Genomic DNA, 27,500 nt, shown 5'->3' with positions numbered 1-27,500 from the left:
TCATTAGAGGACACGCCCCAACTGCTAACTGGCTACAACTTTCTCCTCCATCATTAGAGGACACACCCCTAATGCTAATTGGCTACAGCTTTCTCCTCCTCCATCATTGGAGGACACACCCCTAATGCTAATTGGCTACAACGTTCTCCTCCTCCATCATTAGAGGACATGCCCCCTACTGCTAATTGGCTACAGCTTTCTCCTCCTCCATCATTAGTGGACACACCCCTAATGCTAATTGGTTACAACTTTCTCCTCCTCCATCATTAGAGGACACACCCCTAATGTTAATTAGCTACAGCTTTCTCCTCCTCCATCATTAGAGGACACACCCATAATTCTAATTGGTTACAACTTCTCCTCCATTATTGGAGGACACACCCCTAATGCTAATTGGCTACAGCTTTCTCCTCCTCCATCATTAGAGGACACACCCCTAATGCTAATTGGCTACAGCTTTCTCCTCCTCCATCATTAGAGGACACACCCCTAATGCTAATTGGCTACAGCTTTCTCCTCCTCCATCATTAGAGGACACACCCCTAATGCTAATTGGCTACAGCTTTCTCCTCCTCCATCATTAGAGGACACGCCCCTAATGCTAATTGGCTACAGCTTTCTCCTCCTCCATCAGTAGAGGACACACCCCTAATGCTAACTGGCTACAGCTTTCTCCTCCTCCTTCATTAGAGGACACACCCCCTAATGCTAATTGGCTACAGCTTTCTCCTCCATCATTAGAGTACATGCCCCCTACTGCTAATTGGCTACAGCTTTTTCCTCCCTTTATTTGAGGACACGCCCCTATTGCTGATTGGCTACAACTTTCTCCTCTATCATTAGACCACACCTCCCTATTGCTGACTGGCTACAACTTTCTCCTCCCCATCATTAGAGAACACCCCCCCCCCCCCCCCCATTGCTCATTGTCTACAACTTTCTCCTCTCCATAATTAGAGGACACGCCCCAAACTGCTGATTGGCTTCAACTTTATCCTACCCTATCATTAGAGGAGCCCCCTAGGGGTGATTGGAAGTTCTTCTCTAGTTGTAATAAGCATGCTTCTCCGCTAGTTTGCTGCCAGCAAAAGAGAAGGAGGTGTTAGAAAAATCAAACCCCACCCCCTACTCAATATTCAGATTCAGTTGGAAATACATCAGCATACTGAAATAAAAGTCTACCGCAACTTCCAGTTTATGCAAAGTTTAAGTGTTTGAGTATGAGCAACAAATTGACTCACGTCAGCTTTACACTTTTACAAGTTTATTTATTTAGCAGACGCTTTTATCTACAAATTAAAAGTCCGAATTTTCCAAAAATATGAAGCGTTGATAAGGAAGTGTCTGGTGCACATGGAGAGGAGTATTAGTCAAATACTATAAGCTTCACAGACATATTTCATGAAGAAGAACATACGATTTACGAAGAGCTGCTCTTCGTGGGACAGGACGCTGGTCAGGTGTCCGCCCTGCAGACGACACTCTCTTTCTGCTGCCTCCCATGTCCGCCGGTGGGTGAAGTACTTATAGCAGTGGCTCTGAAACTTCTGCCAACCAAAGTCACAAACCTCCGTATCTGAAAGTTCAAATGAGAGACATCGAGATATAAGAAACATGCATTAAAATGAGAATAAAACTTCCGTAACACAAGCAATATCAGTCTGTGCACTCCTATTCAAACGGTAAAAGCTGTTGTAATTAAAGGAACACTTAAATTGTACCATTTTTGAATACATTCAGTCAGAGGCGTAGATTTAGGGTGGACGGAGGGGACGTGTCCCCACCAATATCCACCAACTACTGAAATGTCCTCACCAATAATTTAATTATCTTAAAAAACATCGTGCTGTCAATATAAACGTAGACATGCCGAAAGGGTTAAATCACAATCTCTCCTCAAGTTGCACCGCCCCCCAAACACATATGAACACTGTGATTGGCTGTGCCTTTCCCTGCTGTCATGTGAGAGGCTGCTTTCAGATACCATAGACTGTAAAATATATGTACGTAGTGTCCGTGACGTCACCCATAGGTTTCTGAAGAGCGCAAAAGAAGCTACAAGTAGGCGCGGCCAACAGTCGCCATTTTGTTCGCGCGTCATCGCACCCACGGCGGCATACCAAACAAGGGCAAAGAGGCGGAGAGTGGGCGGAGCTACAGACGCCTGCTGACACTTTGCTTAGACCTGGCAGACAGACTTTACTTTGGGAGAAACGCTTGATACTTTATTACCTGCGACTCGTTTGTGTTCTGACCACATGTGCTTGGCTGTACACTATATCAATAAAGTGATTAGACTTTCAAAAACACTGTAGTAATACATTGAGCCACTAAACATTGTTCTTATGACGTTTTTCTACAGGAGGAAAACGCGAATTACGTCCAAACACTTCAATTATAGTGTGTGTTAGTAAATGCAAGACTATTGATGAACTCCAGCACAACACTGTATGATAATGCTTCAGATGACTGTTCTAGAGCCTACAGCTAATCAATCTGTCAGATTCTGGAGTGCTTTACGGGTCTAAAGAAAAATATTAATGATAAATGATCTTAAATAAAACACATTTATAGAGATGGTATACAAGTATATAACTTTACTCACATGGGAAATGAGCCGCGTGAATGGTTTGTGAGCACAATTAAGTGCACACAGCATCCCATATCATCTGATAATTGTAAGAAATAAGTCCAAAAGGCAGCTGACTGTGTAAAGCCACATAAAACAACACAAAAATACGATGAATATGCCGAGATCAGTGGCTAATCTGCCGGATTCAGCTGAGGTGAAGTGACGGCGACCAGCGAGACCTAGCTGTCACTCAAGTGGCCACGCCCTTAATTATGCAAACTTAATATAACCTAATATAAAGGAAATGGATGAGTTATAAAAAAATTCACCCCCCTCTCAGTTGTCATGGAGGGTAATAATAGCTATATGAACCAAAATCATTCTTCGTACCAGGCTGTAAACACCTTTTTTTTCTGCTGTAAAGTTGGCCATTCTAACAGTGGGCTCAATTGCAATTTGCTCTATTATGGAGCCAGGACTAGCGGAACTTTGATGAATTGCAGTTTCAGTTACTTCCATATTGACTTCCTGAGGGAGAGCGGGAGGTTGCCGCTTGTCAGATACAAGCCGCGCCAAAACAACTGCGCGGGGGGAATTTTCCCGTAAGATGTGTGTGAGGATGAGGATGGCGGTAGCAAAAAAAGGTGGACATAAAGAGCTTTTTTCAACGAAAAGTGTACGCCACATAAACTCAAGTTCACTACTGAATGAGTCCATCATGATAATGCTGCTTTTGCTAGTGTTTTCAACGCTTTTACAGTCAGTCAAACTTTATAGCAGACAGATATAGTCTGTGAACAATGTTTGCTAAAAGCTAACCGCAGAATAAACACCTACATGTAAAAGTAAATGACCCTGCCAGTTCTCCTTATCTCTGAGAGTAAACATCTCCAATATCGGTTGAAACAATTTGTCAGAAAACTTCAGCCTGTGCTCCATCTCTTAATAATAGAGACATGTTTAATGTGTATGAAAAATAAACGAAAGTCTTTATTAAACTCTCTCTTTATCAGTTAATAAACATTATTTTAACATGACACTTTCAGACCTGTAGCCAGCTTATTGAAAAGCGGGGTTATCTGTTTTCTGAAAAACTGGACCTTTTAGCAGTTATTCACCTGATTAATTCTTCATTCTGTTTAATTGAGGTATAAACATGACATTTTAGTGACATATTAAGAACTAATTTTTGCTGGATTATCTTGTTGGATAGTTATTATAACTACACTTTTTGATGTACCAAACATTTCCTACCATTTTGTCAAATTGCTTTATTTACACATGTGCATTTTAACTGTACGTTTATTTTTAGTTATTTTTATTAAGTAATAAAAATACTTTGAATTAGAAATTAGAACTTTCAATTCTTAGAATAAAGAAATGAAGAGTTCAGATGCCAAAACCTCTAAATACCATGTAAAATGAGCATTTTTCTCAGCCTCGTATGTTTATGTTCAGTTATTTCACTTTAAAGGCAATGGAAAGGACGTATTCGTCACCATAAAAGTAAAATCACAAACAGGAGTTGGAGAAAAATGCTAATTTTAGAAGAAAATATTAAGTGGTATTTAGAGGTTTTTGCATATAAACTCTTCAAATATGAAAATATACTTATTTTTAAAATACAATGTTTTATCATAATTGTTTTTGGGAAATCTGCTAACTTTATTTAAATTAAAAACTGAAGCTTATAGGCAAATAACAAACTGGCCAGAACATTCAACCTTCCTCAGTGAGAATTTGGCCATTTGAATAATAAGATAAATTCAAACATAATAATAATAATAATCTAACTTTTGGTCTTGCAAACCACCTGAACCCCCTCAGCTACATGTCACGGTTGCAGGTTTGTGCGGTCTGTTTTGTCACGTGGGTTTGTGTTGTTTGGTTGTCCACGTGTATTTGTTTGGTCACGTGTTATGACGGCACTCAGCTGTTTGATTTGATCACCAGCTGAGGTTCATTATTGTGCCTATATCTGGGCTACGTTTCCTTGTCAGTTCATTGTGTTTGCTTATGTGAGTCTGTATGTGCTCAGGACTAAGAGGAGTGACTGCTGGACTTCGTTTCGCCTATCTGTTCCTAACCCAGTATCCCAGTGTCCTCGCCCTCCATTTGCAGCCCTGTTGGCTTAATTTGACAGTGTCAAATAAACTTTCACTTGCATATTGGATCCTTCTCTGTACCCTTATTTACACGTGACACTACACGCCTGACTATTTATTTTAACTTAATAAATTGTATGTAGAGAGGATTAGTTAATAATATATTTTAATAGCAATATATAAAATATATAATATTAAAAAAACAGTATTCATTCTTGGCAGGGGTGTGGGAGGATTGTATTCACTCGTCCCCACCAAAGTCAAGTGCAAACCTACGCCCTTGCATTCAGTCGATCTCTGGGTCTGACAGGAGCACTTTTAGCTTAGCTTAGCATAAATCATTGAATCAGATTGGACCATTAGCATCTTGATGATTCGATAATAATTCCTATTTAAAGCTTGACTGGGGCTGTAGTAATGATAAAATGACATCTAATAAGACCACCTGCTTCATTATAAGTCACCTAGCTAGTTACCTAGCTGGGGACTATTGTCAGCTGCTGTGTAATATCATTTCACTGCCTCAGCCATGCTACAGCAGCAAAGTTCCTTGATTATTATGCTGGAATGAGAGTTTAGCTCTATGCATTCAGTATCAGCCTAGAAAATAGCAACTTTTGATTTTCTGTCTTAGTACACGATGAAACTACAGAAGAATCAAGCTTTAATTAGGAAAATGATCAGTTTTGAATGAGAAGCTAATGGTCTAATCTGATTCAATGATCTATGCTAAGCTAAGCTAAAAGTGTTCCCACAAGACTCTGGTAAAACCCAACTGTTAAACACTAAGGGAGTTGTAAAATTAGACTATTGTGTTCCTTTAATCATACAACTACAATACGAATCACAGTGTCATTTTCTATTGCGTTAAACATGAACAAGCTCATCTTTCAGGTCGAGTACAAACACACAGAACCGAGTCTGTTTTGAGCTCTGCCCTTAACCGAGTCGAGCGAAGCACTTTTTATTCTACGCCATACAATGAAGACCATCAACATTTAGCTTGGACTGAAACCCCCCAGTGACCGCAGTGCTCAGTGTGAGCACTCAATGCAAACAATGATATCTAATGAGGCTGGAAAGAAGAAAACAGCAGTAAATGAAGCCAAGTAAATCATCCCAGACACACAGACATAGTGCTGTTTTCTTTAACTGATTACGCTCCATTACAAACTCACGCTGTCCTCTGCCCTGAATGTCCAGCTGATTAGCAAAACTGCTATCGTAGCAGTAATGCATGCGGACGAACCACTGAAAATCTACTGTAATTGCTACAATAATAACATCCAAATCTACTCGACAATGAAAACCAGTCATTACTGAATAACTCAATGGGTTTAAATTGTATAACGTTGAATCATAGCAAATTGATTTAAAGGGCACCTATTTTACCCCTTTTTCAAGATTTAAGATAAGTCTTATGTGCCTCCTGTCACGTTCGGTGGGTGGGGAAAGGAGACAGGACTCAAGTGCAGTAAATTATGGGTGTTTATTTATAATAAAATAAATGGCAAAACTGTCAAATAAACTTCCTTGAGGGGGAAAACATTTACAAAACAATTAAACAAACTTGACTGGGCAGACTGGCAGGGATTAGGCCTGGAAGACAGGACAAGGCAAGATACGATGACGAACTGGCACAGGACAGCAGACATGAATATACGCGTAAATAATTAAACAGACAGGTGAACATGATAAATTAATAATGGGTTAACAAAGACGGTGGGACTACACAATCGACGGGAGAGCACATGACACCAGAAAACACCACAAGCCATGTGCTCACGTAAAACAGGACAAGAAGACGCAGCCAATGAGAGAGCTCATTAACCCCGTGTTCACAAAGCACACTTCTAAAGCACGCGGCCACAATGTAAACACCGAGCCACGTGCGTTGACAACAACAACATAAACAGACACAAGACACGAGCAGACGATAAATGAAAACACTGCACAAGTTTCATCTCAGCGCCAGCCGAAACCAACTAGACTGAGACGCTGAGAATGAAACAGCGCCAGTGGTGGAAAGAGTACTGAAAAATCATACTCAAGTAAAAGTACCATTACTTGCCGAAACATGTAGTGCATATAGAGTAAAAAGTATCTGTTGTAAATATTATTCAGTATGAGTAAAAAGTAGCCCTTTCAAAAGTACTCAAGAGTAGTGAGTATTACGCTATTAAAAACTGATGCGTTTACATGTCATTTGTGTATGTATGTGTAAACGTAACATTCTGTAGTGCATTTAATTAGTGCCCAGCAGGCATACAACGTCATAAGACGTTAATATTAGGTTAGATTTAGGTTGTGACGTCAGGTGACCAAAATTCAACGTCTAGCCAGCGTCTAAGGACAACGTTAATTTGATGTTCAATGATGACGTTAAATGATATTTGGTTGATTTTAGGTTGTTAGAAAGTGACCAAAATTCAACGTCCATCCACCATCTAAAATCAACATCATATTGACGTCAAATATTGACATTTATTCGTCAGGTATGGCAACCAAAATCCAACGTCTGATAAATGTCAATAATAGTAACATCCACACAACGTCAAGCTGTTACATCATTAGACGTTGATATTTGGTTGGTTTTAGGTTGTTAGAAAGTGACCAAAATCCAACGTCCACCCAACATCTAAAATCAACATCATACTGACGTCAAATATTGACATTTATTCGTCAGGTATGGCAACCAAAATCCAACGTCTGATAAATGTCAATAGTGGTAACGTCCACACAACGTCAAGCTGTTACATCATTAGACGTTGATATTTGGTTAGTTTTAGGTTGGATGTTGGACATTGACGTTGAGTTCTGATGTCAACTCGATTTTCATTTTCAAACAAAATACAAAAACTAAATCCCCATTACGTTAAGGTACAACGTAAATCTAACGTTATGTTGACGTCTTGTGCCTGCTGGGTGTTTAAGGCCATTTCGGTCATCATACAGTAAACATCCGTCATCTTGTCATCAGTGACATGCATCTAAACATGGGTCAATGTGTGTAAGGGTGCTTTCACATCTGTAGTTCGCTTTATTTGGTCCGGACCAAGGGCAATAAATGATACATTGTAGCATTTTCTGCCATCTTTGGGCTGTTTTCACACTACACTGATCGCTTTGGTCCGAACCAGATGAAAAGAACCAAAATGCAGTCATCTGACAAAATCCACATCTCTCATTGGCCAAATGTTATTGAACATATTTCCTAAACTGCTTATCGATTGGTCAGAATTCATGTGCTGGAAAATGCCAATGGAACTCCCGCAAGTAAACAAACCGGCAGACACAAAATGACGCTTTTTACAATGGAGCTACGACTGCACTGGCTGATTGTATCCCTGCTCATAGTATACTATATAGTCAGTGTTGGGCAAGCTACTTGAAAAATGTAGTGAGCTAAGCTATTAGCTACTCTACTTAAAATGTAGCCTAACTACACTAAAAGCTACCCCCTGAGAAATGTAGCAAGCTAAGCTAAAAGCTACATGGCAAAAGCTATTTTTGCTATTTTTATTTTTAAATCGAAGCAACTTAAATCCAAGTCAATCACATCTTAGAGGTCAATAAAACTGTCAATGAAACATCTGAGGCAGAATTCAGTTCAATGATTTACTGTAAATAATATGCTGTACTAAACAGAAACACATTATAGTATATCACAGCTAAAACAAAATATCTAATAAAAGCAGGTGTTATACATTTATTATACTATAGTAATGTATAGTAAAGGGAAATATTTTGACATAAGCATTATGCATATTGTATATATATTTACAACTCTTCATTAATAAATTACACTACATAACACAGTAATTTATAGTAGTATATACTATAAATTACTAAAGTATTTTTTGAGCACAGCATCAGAAATTAAGTTATTGCATCTTAACATGTACTTCTTGAGATATGCTCACGAAAAATCCTGCTTCAGAAATAGCTCCTCCCCCTCAGTCATCTTTCCATCAAGCAAGTTTCTCGTGTTAGCCTAATTTGGTTGGCGATGTCACCGACCAGAGGTGGCAGTAACGCACCAAAAAGTTTGTTATCCACCACTGTAGAACAGGCAGAAGAAATCTTCCTGCTCGCCATCATATGGATTTACTTTCATTGGCTAGACACCGGCCTTGCAGCTCTGTGAATGTTGGTGCGGTCTCTTACTGCTCCGCGATTGGTAAATGTAGCTTTGTGGACGCAATTTTACCATCTTTAAGTTAATTTATTACAAATATGCACTGTTTTAATAAAGATTTAAACTGGTAAAACTCATCCTTGATCACATTTGATGAGGATTGCTGATCACAGAGAGCTGAACAGATCTTTTAATCCCAGTTGCTTTGTGTAAGCCCTGTCTTGTTGATATGATTTTACACATTACTACGGAGACATGTTAATACACGACTGTCAATCAATCTTCGGTGGGCGGGGAAACCGTACTCCTCTGTCACGTTGCGGTGGGCCTCAAAATGGGAAGGATTTGGATCCTTTTAACATCAGGAAATTTAAAAAAGGAGACCTATTGTGTTAATATCACCAATATGACTGTGGTCTTTGACAAGGACTTTGGTTTTGTCTCACGTTCTTTTGGTAATTGGCTAAAATACTGCATTTTTATTACAATATCATGCAGCAGCTTGGATTAAATACATTTCAACTGTTACCGAAGGTCCAAATTTGGCTTTACTGATCATCCACTAACTATGAAAAAGGGTCTCTCTTGCTAGAACTTTTTACAGTCTGATTTCACCGATCTTTGGCTATGAAGCCTGAGAAAACAGATGTCCTCAGAGGTGATGTTTATGCATGGAGAAGATTAGCCCTGCTGACTAATGGCAGCAATATTTTGTATGAAGCTGGAAGCGATCCATCGGGGGACCCACGCCCAACACCACCGTCAAGACTGTGCAAGTGAGCATAAATGTCAACTCCTGAGAAGGTCAAAACAATCTTCAATGTTAAAAAAAAATGCTTGCATTCGTAAGTCAGATGATTTATTTACAAAGCAGAAAGCGAAGGAGAAAGGCTTACGGAGATGCTTGGCAAGGGTTTTCTTTTTCAACGAAAACTAAGACAAAGTATTGGTCAAAAAACATTTCACTAACTGAAATACAATGAAACATGAACTAAATGAAACTAATAACAGCCACTGAAAACTAACTGAAATAAAGTAATTATTAGCAAAAATGTACTGTAATAAGAAAATATTCTACTTTTAAAGTGATTAGTTAACATAAAGTGAGCAAAAATCATTAAGTAAGTTAATTATGTGCTTAATTATATTAAATAAGTAAAGTTCTTCGCCTTCACAGCGAGAAGGTCGCTGGTTCAAGCCTCGGCTGGGTCAGTTGGCATTTCTGTGCCGAGTTTGCATGTTCTCCCTGCGTTCGCGTGGGTTTCCTCCGGTTTCCCCCACAGTCCAAAAACATGTGGTACAGGTGAATATGGTAGGCTAAATTGTCCTTAGTGTATGAGTGTGAATGAGTGCGGATGGATGTTTCCCAGAGATGGGTTGCAGCTGGAAGGGCATCCACTGCGTAAAAAATGTGCTGGATAAGTTGGCGGTTCATTCCGCAGATAAATAAAGGGACTAAGCCAAAAAGAAAATAATTAAATGAAGTAAAGTACTTAGGCGGCAGTGATTAGCACTGTGGCCTCACAGCACGAGGGTTGCTGGTTCCACCCCGTAGCATTCATTTTAAAGACGAAATGCAGTCAGACGTACCTCGGCGTACATAATTCACGATCACCAGAAATGTAGACAGGGGTGTGTATCCACAATGTTGTTGTGTAAAACGTAAATAGAAAGTGTTCACAAAATAAAAAAAATAATCAAAACCATTAATCAAACTAACTAAAACTAACCTGTAATGTACGGCAAATTTTAAAAAAGGTATTTATAAACAAGTAAATACACTGAAAAAAATTATTCACTGGTTTTACAAATGTTTAAGGTAAGTGGTTGCAAACTATTTTTATTGTTGAATTTAAACAAACAAATTAAGTTGAACATTACTACACTTGATTTTCTTGTTTAAATTCAGCCCATGTAAATTGTTTGTAACCACTTACTTTAAAAAACTAAATCTAATTAATCATTTTTTTCAGTGTAGAAAGTGTTCACAAAATAAAAACGAATCCAAAACTAACAAAATCATTAATGGAACTAGAACTATTGAAATGTACAGCAAATTTCTATATATCTATATAAATCTATATATCTATATACATCTATCTACATCTATCTATATATCTATATCTATATACATATATCTATTTCTATCTATCTATCTATCTATCTATCTATCTATCTATCTATCTATCTATCTATCTATCTATATATATATATATATATATATATATATATATATATATATATATATATATATACACAAATTTATATTTAACAATATCTATATAAAAAATAAATAGAAAGTGTTAGCAAAATAAAAAATAAACTAAAACTAATAAAACCACAAATTAAACGAACTAAACGCAGGGTGCGAATTGACCCCCTAATTAACGCTTGATCCCCCCTGAAGGACATCAAAACAAGATGTATGGGGGGTCAGCCCTTTGATAATAAGAAATAGCTTACTCTGATCTCTGATCTACATCCTAAACATTAATAATTAAAAATGTATAATATAAATATTAGTGGTGGGCTGTCATCGGCTTTAACATGCTGCGTTAATGCGAGACTCTTATCGTGCGATAAAAAAAAATTGTCAATAATCTATTCTTAAAGTTGGGTTGGGAGCTGGGTCTATTCTACGCAAGCTATGATGACTTTCACCTTGATATTTTAGCGCGGATGTGTACCTGACAGGTGAGCCGTCGGACAAAACAGTGCCCTTCTGAATCAAATTAGCAGAATGCCTGACTTTAGCTGCAGTTCGGCAGTTTCACTTTAACTCATGAACATTTCATTCATGCCCCCATGACAAACTGAGGTATTAGACGCAAATAATGATTAAGTACTACTGAGAGTGTTATGGAATTTAATAACGCATGCCAAATGGAAAGAAAAAAACTTCCGCATTTCGCAATGTGTGTGTGTGTGTGTGTGTGTGTGTGTGCAGTCTATTACTGACAGCCACTGTGTTTACTTGCGGTGTTTACTTCAATAATGCCACTAATATCTGCATACTCCACATGTCTCAATTCTATTTCTGTTTAGTTCAGTTATGCCTTTGTTGCATTAAGGTCATCAAAAAAAAAAAAAAAAAAAAAAAAAAATCCCTGTTTGGAGCTTATGTACAGTTCATATTTCATGTTTAACTGAAGAAACAGTTAGTAAACACAAGTACATCCTATTGAACATCATTTATTTTCATCACCAATTATCATAGTACAACAGTTTCTCAAACAGTTTGTGATGCATTTTGGAAACAGGAGATGAGCCCCTGGTCTAATGCGCCACCTGGCTTGAGAAACCTGTTCTCAAAGACTTATTATTTGGGTAGCACACATATTCTGAATGCCTTCTGCAGAATTCAAATGAGCCATTTTAATCTATTTCGAGATTAATCTAGATTTAAAAAATTAATCTATGCCCACCTATGATAAATACACATTGGCTTATAACGGTTCATACCATTGTGACAGCATAATCGCACTAATCAATGCTAGGAAAATTATCATTCAACAGTCTGAAACTGGCAGTTCTAGAGCACCGATAGACATCTTAACAAACACAAACACATGTGTTCACAAACACATTTCTTGAAAAATAGGTGTTTAAATCTGCATGTAGCCTAAAAAAAAGAAAAATTAGACATAATTTGTATAGTTTGACCTACAGTAACCTCTAAAATAGTCACTAAATATCCCTCAAAACACTGAAAATCTTTACATTTTATTAATAAATGAGGCGTAATTTAAATACATTCAGAAATTTGATTCACTGAAGCATGTATTACCAAACTACTGCCGAAAAAGCTGACCGCCCCCCCCCCCCCCCCCCACCCCCCCCTGCTGAAAAAAACAGCTAAAACCAGCCTAGGCTGGTTGGGTGGTTTTAGCTGGTTGACCAGCCTGGTTTTAGAGGGGGTTTGGCCATTTCCAGGCTGGTTTCCAGCCATTTCCAGCCTGGTCTTAGCTGGTCAGGCTGGAAAATGACCAGATAAAACCAGCTTGACCAGCCTAGCCAGGCTGGGAGCTCAGCCAAAACCAGCTATGTCCAACTTAAATCAGGCTGGTCAGGCTGGTTTTAGCTGGATTTAACTGGTCATTTTCCAGCCTGACCAGCTAAGACCAGGCTGGAAATGTCTGGAAACCAGCCTGGAAATGGCCAAAACCCCTCTAAAACCAGGCTGGTCAACCAGCTAAAACCAGCCAACCAGCCTAGGCAGGGTTAAGCTGGATTTTTCAGCAGGGCCGTGATCATCAATGTTTAATTCACACACTGACTAAAAGTAGAGCTAATCTTTAAACCAGTATCAAAATAAAACAAATTTTCAAATGCTAAACTATAATAACCCTGATGTTTGGGTGTTTCTAAACTGTGCCTGGTCCCCAACGTGACTTATGAGGCTCTCTGTGGACAAATAGTGATGCATTAATTGATTCCAGCTGTTTGGGTCTGCACACAGACACATGTACCAATCACAATGGCCTCCCCACAATCCTAAGGGGCTTCACCTTTAAGTGAGGGAACAGGGAAAAGGGGCCAAAAAACTCAGTCCCAGCCCTGCGTCACGTCATCACAGGAGAATGGCTTGACTTCATCGTGCTCAAACACTGTCCACAGCCATGTGAAAAAAGGGGATCTTTGTTTTCTAAGAGTTGTCTGTTAGTCAAAACCACAACAGACAGTATTAAAAGGGGATGTTCCCACTTTAAAGTGTTGACCGTTTTGATGGGTAATGGGAACTAGATGTGCAACTGCATGCTAATAAAACAGTCCCTGTGTGCATGCGATTTCTGCCATCACATTATAAATTTGATCTTCAAGCATATCAAATGCTAAGGCAAACACAAAACACACATTCAGCCAATAAGAATATGTTGAGTTAGATATTTAGTTCCCACTCGAGTCTTAAAGGTGCTGTATGTAAGTCTTTGACTCTTGTAAAGCATAAAAACACCTTAATATGTTTGCAGATATTCAGAAACATGCTCAGTGAACATTCTTGGTTATCTGAAAAACAATGCTGAAGTCAGATATTCTGCTTTGGACATGTGCGTTACGTGCTGGAACGGCTGTCTTTGTTTTGGTTCTTTTAACCCGCCCAATACCCCTTTAGCCAGTTATATTTCAGCACCCCGGGTTGCCTTCATGGAAAACAGCAGCTGTTTCTCAATATGCGTTCTTCAGCTATCTTCAGCTCGTGTTCTCATGTAACGTCATCATCAACTGCCAAAGTTCAGTTCCAAAGCTTAAAACCCGCAAGAACGGAGGACGTTCTTGAAACTTCCCGGATGTGTTCTTGATATCGAGGATGCATGAATGCAGACTTAAGCACCGAACTCGCTCTAGAAGTCCCAGAAGTCATTGCGACTGGAGGTGGGAAGCGCAGCATTTTATATAGATTTATTATTAAAGATCAGAGGTGTAACTTACTTAATTAACACTTTATAATAACTACACACTATGAATCATTTATTAAGCATAAGCAAATAGTGAATTCATTATTTGTTAAGCATTAACTCTACATTAATAAACGTTAGTAAGCAGTTTATAACTGTCGATATAAATGCTTTATTATTGGCTTATAAACACATTTATAATGTAATAATTGTACTTTCATACTTTGTAAATTATTTATTTTTCATGACTAAATAAAGTATTGCATTATTTACAAACCAGTTATTTAAGAATAGCTGGTGGTTTTTAAGATCATTATGAATGAATAATTCTTATTGTTCAGGCATATAGTAATAGTTAATTTGTTTGTTAATAAATGCTTTATTAACTGATCTTCATGCAGTTTTGTGACCTAATCTAAAATGAGGACTATTAATGCTTTATAAATCCTTTATAAATGACAATTAAAGGCTCAGTTAAACTTTAAACAGGATCAAAAGAAAATAAACAACTTTATTAATTCCTATTCGTTTGAAGATACACAAATGAAACCAACACACGCTCATCCTGAAAACGTAGTCCCGTGGACGTTTCTGCAGACCGCGAATTATGTAGCCGGAGGTACGTATGGCTGCATTTCATTTTTTAAGCGAACGCTGCGGGGCGGTATGACGCCGTTCCTTTTAGCGCTTACCGGCTGACCTCTTACCTTCGTGTGGAGGGCTTTCCCGCCGCAACCAGTTTGTCCGGTTAGCTCGTCCTGTACGTCGGCGGACTTGAGACGCAGAGAGGAGCTGACCACGACGACGACGACTTTGAGTCTGGGGAAGAGCTGTTCCAGAAATCAGGTAAGACTAAAACAGAATCCAAGAAATAAAGTGAACAAGTTCTTAACAGGGTGAGAATGTGGTAAAATCCGAAAACGTGTTAAAAAAAATCAGACGAGGGCTTTTCTTTTTCTGGACGGCTTTTGTAAATTGTGGGTTGGGTTTAGGGAAGTAAGCGGGCGGGTCAATTGGTAAAATTGGTTGGGTACGGGGAAGGAGGAGGGTGGGTCGGCCGGCCGATTGGCCAGTCGCTCAGTCAATCATTCAGCCAGTCGGACGGACAGACGGTCGTTCGACAGCGGCCTCTGGTGGGTTTACGCGAGAACAGCGCGGGCGCGAACGGCACTCGCAAGAGACATTTGAGAAGCGAAAAATCGCACACAGCGGCCTCTCGCGGATTCGCAAAAACTGCAAAAATACGTACCTCCTGAGACGTATTTCGCGGTCTCCAGAAACGTCCACGGGACTACGTTTTCAGAATGAGCCTGGGTTGAATGAAACCATATCAAATAAAAAATAAATCTTTGCAAACTTATCTAAAATAAAATTACTGTGCAGTTTAAACATTGCATCTTATTATATTGTTAAAATATTATATTGTTGTTATTTTATCCCATTTTATGTCGTATTTTGACACTCTTGTCATTAAGCATTGTTTAAGCTTTACAGTAATTTTACTATTTAGATAAGATTGCAAAGATTATTGTTCATTTGATACTGAGGATATCATTTATAAGGCATTTATAAAGCATAAATAGTCCTCACTTTAGATTAGGTCACAAAACTGCATAAAGTTGAGTTTTTATTAACATACATGGTAACCATTATTAAATATCCGGATTAATAGGATATATAAACATTAATTTTAATGTTTACTAACTCATTCATAATAATCTTAAAAAACCCAACTACTCTTCAATACAAATGGTTTGTAAATAATGCAATACTTCATTTAATAATGAAAAATCACAACCAGTCACAAAGTATGAAAGTACAATTATTAAGCCCATTATAAATGTGCTTATACTGTAAGTCAAGAATACAGCATTTGTAGCTGTATTTATAAACTGCTTACTAACGTCTATTAATGTTATAAGATTAAGATGCTAATGCTGAATAAATAATTCCTAGTGTGTAGTTATTATAAAGTGTTACCCTTATTTAGCTCAGGAGTTTCCCTAAATGAAACAGTGAATATAAACATTACCATGAAAATCTTAATAAAGGCATGAACACATTAAGGGTGTTTATTTGCTGAAATTCGTATTAAAATCTGTTTTATTTATATTGTGCAATGTAAATTTGTAAAGTCTTTATGCATAGTACATATATATATATATATATATATATATATATATATATATATATATATATATATTGATAAGGGGAAACATACTAAATCGTTGTATGAGTGCTGTAATGTTTAAATAATTTCCCATTAAAAATGCGTGACGGTCATGTGACCATCAGGAGGAACGCAGCATCTCATTTCTCACAGGACGCGTTCTCTGATTTCGCGGTCTTCTGAGTTCGTTCTTCCGAGGTGACCTGGTAAGACCGGTCTTCTCAAGAACACAAGTCTGTTCTCTGCGTTCTTGGAATTGAGAAACAGCCAGCGTGTTGTCAATCTGGCAACCTGCACTTGCATGTGTTTTGAACCAGGAGTGCAATACCTAGTTCAACCACTGGGTGTCAAACTCACATACGGCACCTTTAAGTATTTGCTTAAAGGAATAGATCACCCAAAAATGAAAATTCCACCATAATTACCTCACCGATCACTTGTTTCAAACCAGTTTGAGGTTTTTTTTTTCTGTTGAAGACAAAAGAAGATATTCTGAAGAATGTTGGAAACCTGACTTCCACAGAGGAAATAACAAATACTATGGAAGTGAATAGTTTACTGGTTTCCAACATTTTTCAGTGTATCTTATTTTGTGTTTAACAGTGTTTAAAAAGCTCATAAAGGTTTGAAACAAGTAAATGGAGAAAAAATGATGTAAGAATATTCAGTTTTGGGTTACTATCCCTTTAAATAGAAGACAAATGATGTTAAATATCCATATTACTCAGTATTGAAAGTGTTGTAACAGTATGAAAATTTCATATCATGACTACAGTGACCAAAATTATCACGGTTAATAATTAACCAAGTGTTTAATTAATTAAAGTGTGCTGTAAATGTTAAAAAATTAAATATATCCAGACTTAAGGAGTGTGTTATCCGTTCATATCTGATACCAACACTAGCAGTTTTACAAAAATCAAACCTCAGTCCTTGCTAGTGTCATTGTTTAAGGTTATGCACAAAGTTCAAATGTTTTATTCCCCTCACACATGCAATCATCATGTATTTGCTTCCATTGTGTTTGCCCTCTTCGGTATAGTCGGTTTCATTTCTGACTGTGAAACAACAGCCTGGTTCAGCGTTGACACCTTGTAAACAAACTAGGTAGTGTTAAAAATGCATGTGCAATCTAGGGTATTGTGAGTGGCTACTCATTAGATCAGAGTTACCTCCAAAAGAAGACATTTTGATTTGGGTGTATTGTCGATGTAGCTTTATGATGACTTAGCAAGCACTGCTACTAATATGTCAATATCAAACTCATTAAATCTCACTGCACACTCTACCAAATATATATAATTTATGTGGAATATTTAGTTTTACACTGAAATGATGCAATAATACGGAACAGGTTTGTGTTGCAATATTGCAGTTGTGTATTGTTCTTGCTAGCTTTAATTAGTTTCCCGATAACATCTAAAAGTTACAACCTAATTTTAGGACCTACACAAGTCATGCCATTGTAATGGAGGAGTATGACGAAGCGACTGGAGGAAAATGCGCTCATCATTTACGTAGCCACACTAATTTGCCTGGGTTAATGCCAAGGCAGTTGGCTCAGCTACAGCTCAGAGAATTGCTCAGCATTTGGTGTAATGGAGGAGGCAGTACTGTCGCTGACTGTGTGACCTTTTCTCTGAACCCAATTGTTGGCACAAATGTGCTTTCATTGCTCTTGACAGCAATACCACACAGCCTCTGGAGGATCAGGCCTACCAGATGTGGTAAAAACTGTGTGGTTTGGTTTGTCCATGTTAACAGTTTGGATTGACCGCCTTATACAGTACCCTTTGCTTCAGTGGAATTATTAAACAGCCATGGCTCATTATTTAGAAACTAGCACCTTAAAATCATAACATATTCCACTCACCAGCTTTTAGTGAGTTGTATTTTATCCCACTTGCAGTGGAAACCTTGCAGGTAATCAAGGAGATAAATATTTAAAATACACAACCCTCAGAGCATTTCAGGAATAAAGCAAAACATTTATACATTAGTGTTAGACAGTGTTACACAGTGTTAGCATGAAGCAGATGTCAAATTGCTAGCATGATACAGATACACTCCCCATTTAACTGTAAGAAACTGCGATAGTACCTCAATGTCAGGGTGTCCCCACCCTGACACCCCAAACTCCACCGGTGATCCTTTCAAGCCTCTATGTCCTATGTACTCTGCCCCCCTTTCCCCACTTACTACAACTCTAAACAGGTTTCTGCTCTGGGCCCCATCAGTAAACTTTACCCCACTTACTACACTTATATGCATAATTTTATGCTTTAGGAATCCTCAATAAATATTGAATTCTGCCCCCCCCAGACTCCACTTGGCTCCCTCCAAACCACTGGGCCCTATACACTCCCCCTCTCATTCCCCACACTTACTACACCTAAATGCACAGTCTTCTGCTCTAGGCCCCTTCAGTAAAAACTTCATTCTGGCCTCCCGACCCTACTTGGGGTCCCTTACTACACCTATATACTGCATTTCGTTGCCTTGTACTTGTACATGTGTAATGACAATAAAGTTGAATCTAATCTAATCTAATCTAATCTAATCTATTTACACTTTGGGCACCCCCAGTAAAAATTGCATTTTGACCATCCGGACTCCACTTGAGTCCCTCCAAAGCACTGTGCCCTATACACTCTGCCCCCTTCCCCCAAATGACTTCACCTATAGATACAGCCTGATCTCACGAGAAAACGTAAGTATTTTACGTTTTGTCAGTTTAGTGGCTAATTCGTACGAGTTCGGTCATACGAAATTGTACGATTTTAAAAAGGAGGTGTAGCACCTAATCCCACCCCTAAACCAAACCGTCATTGGGGCATGAGCAAATCGTACTAAATTGTACGAATTAGATCGTACGGATTTATACGAATTAGCCACTAAATCAAAAAGTTACGAATTGCCATGAGATTGTGTTGATATATACAGTTTCTGCTCTAGGCCCCCTCAGTAAAAAATTCATTCTGATCCCTAGACCCCACTTGGGTCCCTCCAAATCACTAAGCCCTATACACACTGGCCCTCTTACCCCAATTTACTACACCTATATGCACAGTTTTTCACTCTGTGCCCCCTGTAAAAAAATTAAAATCTGATCCCCCAGACCCCACTTGGCTCCCTCCAAACCACTGAGCCCTATACACTTTGCCTCCTTCCCCCCAATTACTACACCTTTATGCACAGTTCTTCGCTCTGGGCACCCTCAGTAAAAATTCATTTTGGTGCTCCAGATCCCACTAAGGTCCCTCCAAACCACACTCTTCCCCTTTCCCCCACTTACTACACCTAAATGCAGTTTTCAGCTCTGGGCACCCTCAATAAAAATTCATTCTGGTGCCCCAGATCCCACTTGGGTCCTTCCAAAACATTGGGCCCTATACACTCTGCCCCTCATTCCCCCACTTAATACACCTATATGCACAGTTTTTTGCTCTTTGCTCTCTGAGGAAAAATTGCAATCTGACCTCCCAGACCCCACTTGGGTCCCTCCAAACCACTGAGCCCTATACACTCTCTACACCCTCTCCCCCCCACTTACTACATCAATATGCACAGTTTTTTTTTGCTCTGTCACCATTGTGTTCCAGGCCCCCAGACGTCAGTATAGGACCCTCCAAGCTTCTGGGTTCAATGCTTTTAAAGGCAGATTTATACTTCTGCATCAATCGCACACACATGCTCCAGCACAGCCTTTGCGCGGTCGCATAGCCCTCGCTATGGCTGATGCCGCTGCTGGCAGCGATGCTGATGCGCACCTCTCAAAAAATTTAACTGCACGTCACAGTGACGCGTATCGCAAACTCTGTGATTGGTCAGCTTGGTAGCTGTGACCAGTGCGGGCAGGACCGAGAACCACTGGAAGCGAGTGTTTACCAGTGTCGAGTACTGTGAAGTAGCTTTAGATGAAAACTGTTGTTTTGTGTTGACCTTATGATTAAAGTTGTTGCACGTCCGTCAGTTCCCGCCTCTGAATGAGCGAGTTTGAGCTACTTGTACATTAAGATTGCTTTCAAAAAACAAAACAAAGGTGAAGAAACACAACACAAAGAAACATAAATGGGAACCCGGGTCACCCCAATCACTCGACGCAAAAATAAAAATCAGCCCTTCACCTTCCTGCTGGTGCTTGTAAAGTTGCTTATGTTCAACATTCCTAAAGTGGATCATCAAAATGAAGTGTAACCTCACATATTATCCTAATCAAAACACATGTATAAAATTGATTTCATACCTTGCTCACAGAGGGCTCCTGAATAGCTGGGCAGACAGACACAACTGAAAGAGTCTATTCCATCAATGCATGTAGCGCCATTGCGGCAAGGGTTCGACTGGCATTCATCGACATCTGCAGGAATTAGGATATGAAAATGTCTCACTATACCAAGAAACGTGTTCATCAAAAGTGAATAAAACTAAAAAACTAAAAGCTACAAACCATTTTCACAGCGTTCCCCACTGAATCCAGGCATGCAGACACAAATATTTCCTTTTCTGCTGGAAAAGCATGTTCCGCCATTTTCACACACACTGACCGAGCAAAGTGTGTGATCTAAAATAACAAAGTCATAACTTTCAGTGAAAGGACAAATCCACTATGGACAAATCAGCACTGTGGAAATTCTGTATGCTTTGCAAAAACACAGCTCAAAACTCTACCTTGCAAATCCACCACATGGCTCTCGACAGTGTAGCTGGAATCAGTCCAGACCTCTGGCTTTTTTGTGGTGAATTCTTCCCTGGTTGGTGGTTGTCTTTCAACAACTGAGGCACCCTGCACATCTTCATAATCTACAACAGTCTCTTCAATTGACACAGTACTTGTGGCTTTGGGGGTGCTGAAAATGTCTTCTGTTGTAGAAGTAGTACTTGTAACATCCTGAACTGACTCTTCAATGCTTAAGTTTGTATCAGCAATAGTGATGGGGCCACTGGAATGTACAGGCGTTGAGATGAGAGGCTTCTCTGTTGAGAATCCAAATTTAGAAGGTAACATGGTCTCTTCTGTAGTCTCTGATGGCTGCACTAAAGTGGTTGTCTCTTCTGAATGTGTTTCTTGGATTAGAACAGTCTCTTGGGAGGAAGACATTATTGCTCTTAGACTATCCGTGGGCAGAATTTTAGTATCCGAACTTTGGGTTGTGAAATTAGTTTCAGTTTGGGCAGTAGTGAAAGATAATGGTGTTGCGTCTTCAGCAGAACCTTCAAATGCTATAGTTGGTTCATTAGCATCAACACTAGTTTCAACAGTTTGTTGAATGAAAAGAGAAGGAACGGTAGTGACAATGAAAGGTTGTTTTGTTAGTGCTTCTGTTGGCTGATCACCAGAGCCACTGTCTCCAGAGATGGTGAAGACTGTGCTTACATCTTTTTCAATTTCAGGCACCAATAAAGGACTCTTGGTTGTACTCCTGTTTTGGTCTTTCTCCTCTGGGATTACTCTTGTTTGTAAAGTTGAAACCACATTTGCTGTAGGCTCTGCACTAGGCAAAAGTAAACTAACAGGTTCTCTTGGGTCTTTGGGAGGAGTACTTGTTGAGGAAGTTGTAAAGGAGTGAGAAGGAACAGAGAGAGTTGGAGATGAAATTGGGTGTCTTGGTTCCTCTCTAGAATACATATCTTGTCCTGAGCTCTCTTCTTCTGCTGAGGTGGAACCCTCAAAATCGTCTCTGTCTTGCTTCACTTCTCTTTCTACAGGGCTGGATGCTGTAGTTTGTGAAGTTTCTGGAGTTGTAATTGATCCTTGGGTGGAACAATTTACCCCATATGCCTGTGTAGGCTTCTCTGTTTCAGCTGTTTCAGTCTCGTCGGTAGCCACCATATCTGGGTCAGTAGAAGGTGTAGTTGACGGCAGGTCATCCGCAGAGCCTTCCAATGTAGTCAGCTCCTCTTCATCATCTGTTGGGCTCATCCCTGAACTTTCTTCATTGATTGATGAGCTAAATGATATGGCTTGTGGGGTTATCTCCTGGCTTGGAGATTTGGTTGAAACTGTGGGCAATTCACTCATGATTGTACTTTCTGAGATCTTTGCTGTGAAACAGGGCTCAACTGGGCTTCTTGTAGTTAAGACAGATTCATCTGTTTTGGGGGAAGATGTAACACCTTCACCTTCCGTAAATATTCCAGTAAGTATTATTATCTCATCGTCAGGAATAATTTCTTCTGTTGGAGGGGTCGCAGTGTCAAACTGGTCTCCTCTAGCCTCATGTTCAATGTCTGGTTTCAGAGTCAACTCGTGCTTTCCATTAATGAAACTCACTTCTGGGGTGATGGTAACAGAAGCTGAATGATATATTTCGAGATCTCCACTGCCCAAATCTAGCTTTGAGATTTTTGTTGTGAAATGAGGCTCAATTAGACTTCTCGTAGTTAAGCCAGATTCATCTGTTTTAGGGGTAGATGTGACACCTTCAGGTACTGCCATAAGTATTACTTTCTCATCGTCAGGGATGAATTCTTCAATTGGAGGGGTCACAGTGTCAAACTGGTCTCCTCTTGCCTCCTGTTCAGTGACTGGTTGCAGAGTCAACTCGTGCTTTCCGTTAATGAAACTCACTTCTGGGGTGACGGTAACAGAAGCTGAAGGATATATTTCAAGGTCTCCACTTCCCAAAGGTGACTCATTTTCACTAGATGCTAGAACATTAGTGATGCCTCGTGATTCTCCAAGAAAATCCAGAACACTTTCAACTGCAAACCAAGAAGAAAAGAAATTACACAGGCATTTTCTTACTAGGTTTAATTTCTACTTTTCTTCAAAACATCGGATGGCTTGTTTCCACTGAGCGGTACAGTATAGTACAGTATGCAATTATTTATATCTTACCACTGTCAGGAGTTCTGATAGTACCAAAATAGAGAACTGTATCATACTACTTCTTTGGGACCCTATCATAAGAGTACCTAGCACAATAGTACGATACCTAAAGGATGGAAGTAGACTCAATGCAAAGCTCTAGTTAACAGAGAATCCTAACTTGTTTGCGCTTCAAGAGGAACATCAACATAGGGATATTATTTTTAAATACACAGGAAAATGCAGACAATATAATAATACAGTGACGCCATGGTTGACAGGGCTCAAACCAAACTTGCAGTCTTAAAATATGCAATATGTGCATGCCACCTACTGTATGCCTTTCTTGTTTGTGTATTGCATAAGAATCACTACTGATCACTACTTTCTGAGATTACACCAAGCCTACCAAGTAAGCGTGCTATTTGCAATGGAATTTCAGCCTAATCAGGCGTACTCTTACCAAATCATATTGTACTTTGGAAAAGAGCTAAAAGACGGCTATAGTACCTGCTTGGATGCTCAGCCCTAACTTCATGTCGCCTGAAGTTATTTTAAAGAGATCTTGCAAATTGGCATGGTATGTATATTCCACTTAAAGTCTAGAGTGCCACTTGAGGAAAATAAACCTCTCTAGTCAAATATAATTTTGTACTGATTATTGTTTCTACACAAGTCATGGCTCTACTCATGCACAGAAGAGTGAATTTCTTATTATTAACTTCTTTCAGTGATATGCCCCTGCGAGACCACTCTATTACAAAATGACAAGACTCTTTTCATTTCGAAAGAGCTCAAGACTAAAGTAATTCCAGCATCTGGTACGTGGCACAGTAAAAAAACTGTGTGAAATCCCGCCAGAGATTATAATACGCCCTAAAAGTCCCCAATATTACGCATAACTTGCAAAAAAAATGCCTCTTTCATGGACATTCTAGCAGCCACACGTGGTAACCTGATCTTCAGACTGGACGAGGTAAGGGAAAGTAATTAGCTCGCAGTGATTACATTGCTGATTGATGTTTTAAGGGGCTTTGCCATTTGACCCAAGAGGCATTCGTCTGTGGCTTTAAGAGCTACTCTTTCTCACACTCAACACCTCTGTCTCTCCCTGACGTTTTACTCGAGTAGATGCCTCTTTAACAGTATCAAATGGTATAAATGGGTCAACTGATTAATGTCGACCCTCAGGACCTACAAGACAGAAACACTGGCTGCAGTCCATTTACAGATGTTTATCAACTTCATCACTCTTTCCACCAACATAGGAAGTCAATTAAGGTCACGGGAAGGCATGAAGGATCTGTTTTCCTTTTCCACTCTATGCATGCAGGCAGCACCGCTAGTTTAGTTATACCTCAGGATGAGGTAAAGATTGGGCACATATCAACTACTAAAGCAACTGGATAAACTCAAGGGGCCCCATCCAGATCTGTTGTTTGCAAGACAGCAGTAGGTGTCTTGACAGAGCCAATGGCCTCTCTTTAGCCAAGATCTACATTTTGTATCTCAGTGTTTCCTTCACCAGAATTCTCATTTACAACATGCTGCTTTGGCAGCAATCACAGGACAAGCACTGCTGCACCAAAATATCAAAGGACAAGCAGAACTGATTCACAAGTCAATATATTATACACTGTCTTGCTTTAATTAAAGTATCTTCTGTACAAAGTGTGGATTATCCATTGCCATTATGGGGGTCAAATATTTTTTCATTCATTCATTACTTTTTCTTCAGCTTAGTCTCAATTTCAGAGGTCACCACAGTGGAATGAACTGCCAACTATTCCAGCATATGTTTCACACAGCTTTGAGCCGCAACCCAAGTACTGGGAAACACCCATACACTCTGCTGTATAAACAGTTTGGCCAATTTAGTTTATTCAGTTCACCTATTCTGCATGTCTTTGGATTGTGGGGGCAACCGGAGCACCCGTAGGAAACCCATGTCAACACAAGGAGAACATGCAAACTCCACACAGAAATGCCAACTGGCCCAGCCAGGACTCAAACCAGAGACATGCTCTCTGTGAGGTGACAGTGCTTACCACTGAGCCACCATGTCGCCCGTATATTTATATTATCTATTATCATTCATTCATTCATTCATTCATTTTTTTTAGCTTAGTCCCTTATTCATCAGGGGTCGTCACAATGGAAGTACTGCCAACTTATCCAGCATATGTTTTAAGCAGTGGATGCCCTTCCAGCTGCAACCCATCACTGGAAAACACCAATACACTCATTCACAGACTATTCCGCATATCTTTGGACTTGTGGGGGAAACCGGAGCACCCGAAGGAAACCCACGCCAACATGGGGAGAACATGCAAACTCCACACAGAAATGCAGACGCTCGAACCAGCAACCTTCTTGCTGTGAGACGACAGCGCTACCCATGGGGCCACCTATAATATATATTATTATTACTTAAGATACAGGCCAGAGCAAACTATTTCTCTCTATTTAAAGAACTAATTCTCCCACAAACCTTCTTATGTCCTTCAGCGGGATCAAGCTTTAATTAGGGAGGTCAAAGCCCCCCACCCCCAAACGCCCACCCTGTCTCTATATAAATGTTGTTGGGTTTTTTTGCATTGATGAAATTGTAAAAAGACTCCCACCAACCAGATTGATTTGTATCCTTGATGTCGACTATGAGCAAGCTGATGTCTATTGGAAAGCTGACATTCTTGGTGACTTCAGACTGTGACCCATGCACAATCACTTCGCCTAAACCTGGAGTTCCCATACTGGACTCAGCAAAGACCACTCCTTCAGTGGTGTTTTCTGTGCTTCCGTCCTCTTTGTACACCACTTTCGGTTGGTCTGGGTCTTCTTGGAGAGTTGTAACAAGCACAGGTGAAGTAGGAATCACACTCTCAGGAGTCTTCATGTCTCCGCTGATGCTTCCCTCGGCACTACTGTATTCCTCATGAGAGGTATCCAAAGGATTCCCGGCCCCTTTTGTGTGTTGAGGAGGAAGTTTGATAGAGAAAATAGAGTCGTAATAAGATGGGGTTACCATTGTGGTGGAGCCCAAGGTACCCTGGAGTGAAGAGTCAGGTGCCACTTGCACCATTAAGTTGCTATTTTCACCATAGTCAGCAAATGTTGGGGATGGCGTATCCAAAATCCCCTCAGATTTAGTTGTAACAATGGTGGGATATGCTTCAGGAGTGGGTTTGTCTCGTGGTGCCATGCTTGCAGAGAACATTGAAGGTGGTTCTTCAATGGTGTCATCGGTTGGCGCAGAAGACATTACTTCCAGAGATGAAATCTTAAGGGCGTCCGAGGGAACTGTAGGTGTTGTGGGTCCAGCTGTAGGTGCAGTGGTGGGATCTCGTCCTGCGAGGAAAGAGAAAGATTATCATAAAGCTTTTTGAAAATAACGTGGAACTTTGGCACCCCTAGTGGCCACAAACAGAATATGATTTGCTTGCAAACAGATTTCCCCATCTTCCAAACATTTACAACATTTTCACAATTCGTTCACAAGATGGGGTGTATGGACATTTCTTTATTGTCAGTAAGCCAGCTTGAGTGCTTTCAGAGAACTGTCAAGCCATTCCAAAAATCACAGCATTTAAAATCTGGTTTCTTTAAAAATCAATGATCTTCACGGCCTGATTGATATACAATATTAACAGGGTCTCAAGACAGGACAAGAAGCGCTGCATTAAATATGATTGTTTTGTGCCACGTCTTTAAAACATGAAAATTTATTTTACCACAGTATTTTCAATAGAGTTTCAGTGTTTACATAGTGCCACTGATGGCACTTGTGTTTGAATGGTCTTTCATCTCATTTTACGTCTAAACAACTAAATTAATGCTTAAATCTATTTAACGAATTATATTTTGATTACATTACAACACTGATCCTGTAAAAGGAACATTGTGACATTAAAAATAGTAACATTAACTTTTCACCAGAAGTTTATCGGTGGGAGAATAACACTCTAGCTGTTGATATACCCCATTGAATTGATTTACTTGTAGTATATTTGTCTTTACACAAAACATTGTGATATAAGAATAAACTTACCTTTAAGAGGTGCCATTAAAGGTCAACACTTTAAAACTAAACTTCACAGTTTATAGTTTGAAATTGTATTCGATGGATGTTTTCGCCTATGTAACTGGAGAGCATATTACGCAATTACAGCACCCCTAGTGGCATCAAACAGAATTACAAAAATATTTATTTGTTATCTAGCAGACTTTCCAAACTCTTGAACATATTTCATTGCTCAAACAGCTAGCCAACCTATATTCACATCATTTATTGCTAAGTCTTATTGACAA

The 27,500-nt window shown here is 39.4% G+C and overlaps 1 protein-coding gene across 1 annotated transcript in view; it reads right to left on the bottom strand.

Moving 5' to 3' along the window:
• vcanb (versican b) overlaps window positions 1-27,500 on the bottom strand; it is a 71,594-nt gene that overhangs the window by 13,968 nt on the left and 30,126 nt on the right. Inside the window, exons 7-11 of the mRNA XM_056466361.1 lie at window positions 25,821-26,540; window positions 21,053-23,086; window positions 20,832-20,945; window positions 20,628-20,741; window positions 1,418-1,576 (exon numbers count right to left, since the gene is read on the bottom strand). Of these exons, the coding sequence (XP_056322336.1) occupies window positions 1,418-1,576; window positions 20,628-20,741; window positions 20,832-20,945; window positions 21,053-23,086; window positions 25,821-26,540 (3,141 nt within the window). The remainder of the gene's footprint in view (window positions 1-1,417; window positions 1,577-20,627; window positions 20,742-20,831; window positions 20,946-21,052; window positions 23,087-25,820; window positions 26,541-27,500) is intronic.

Source organism: Danio aesculapii, chromosome 10, assembly GCF_903798145.1.
Source record: "Danio aesculapii chromosome 10, fDanAes4.1, whole genome shotgun sequence".
Lineage (NCBI taxonomy): Eukaryota > Metazoa > Chordata > Actinopteri > Cypriniformes > Danionidae > Danio > Danio aesculapii.
Note: the sequence above shows the minus strand (reverse complement) of the source record. Positions and strands in the feature narration are given on the sequence as shown.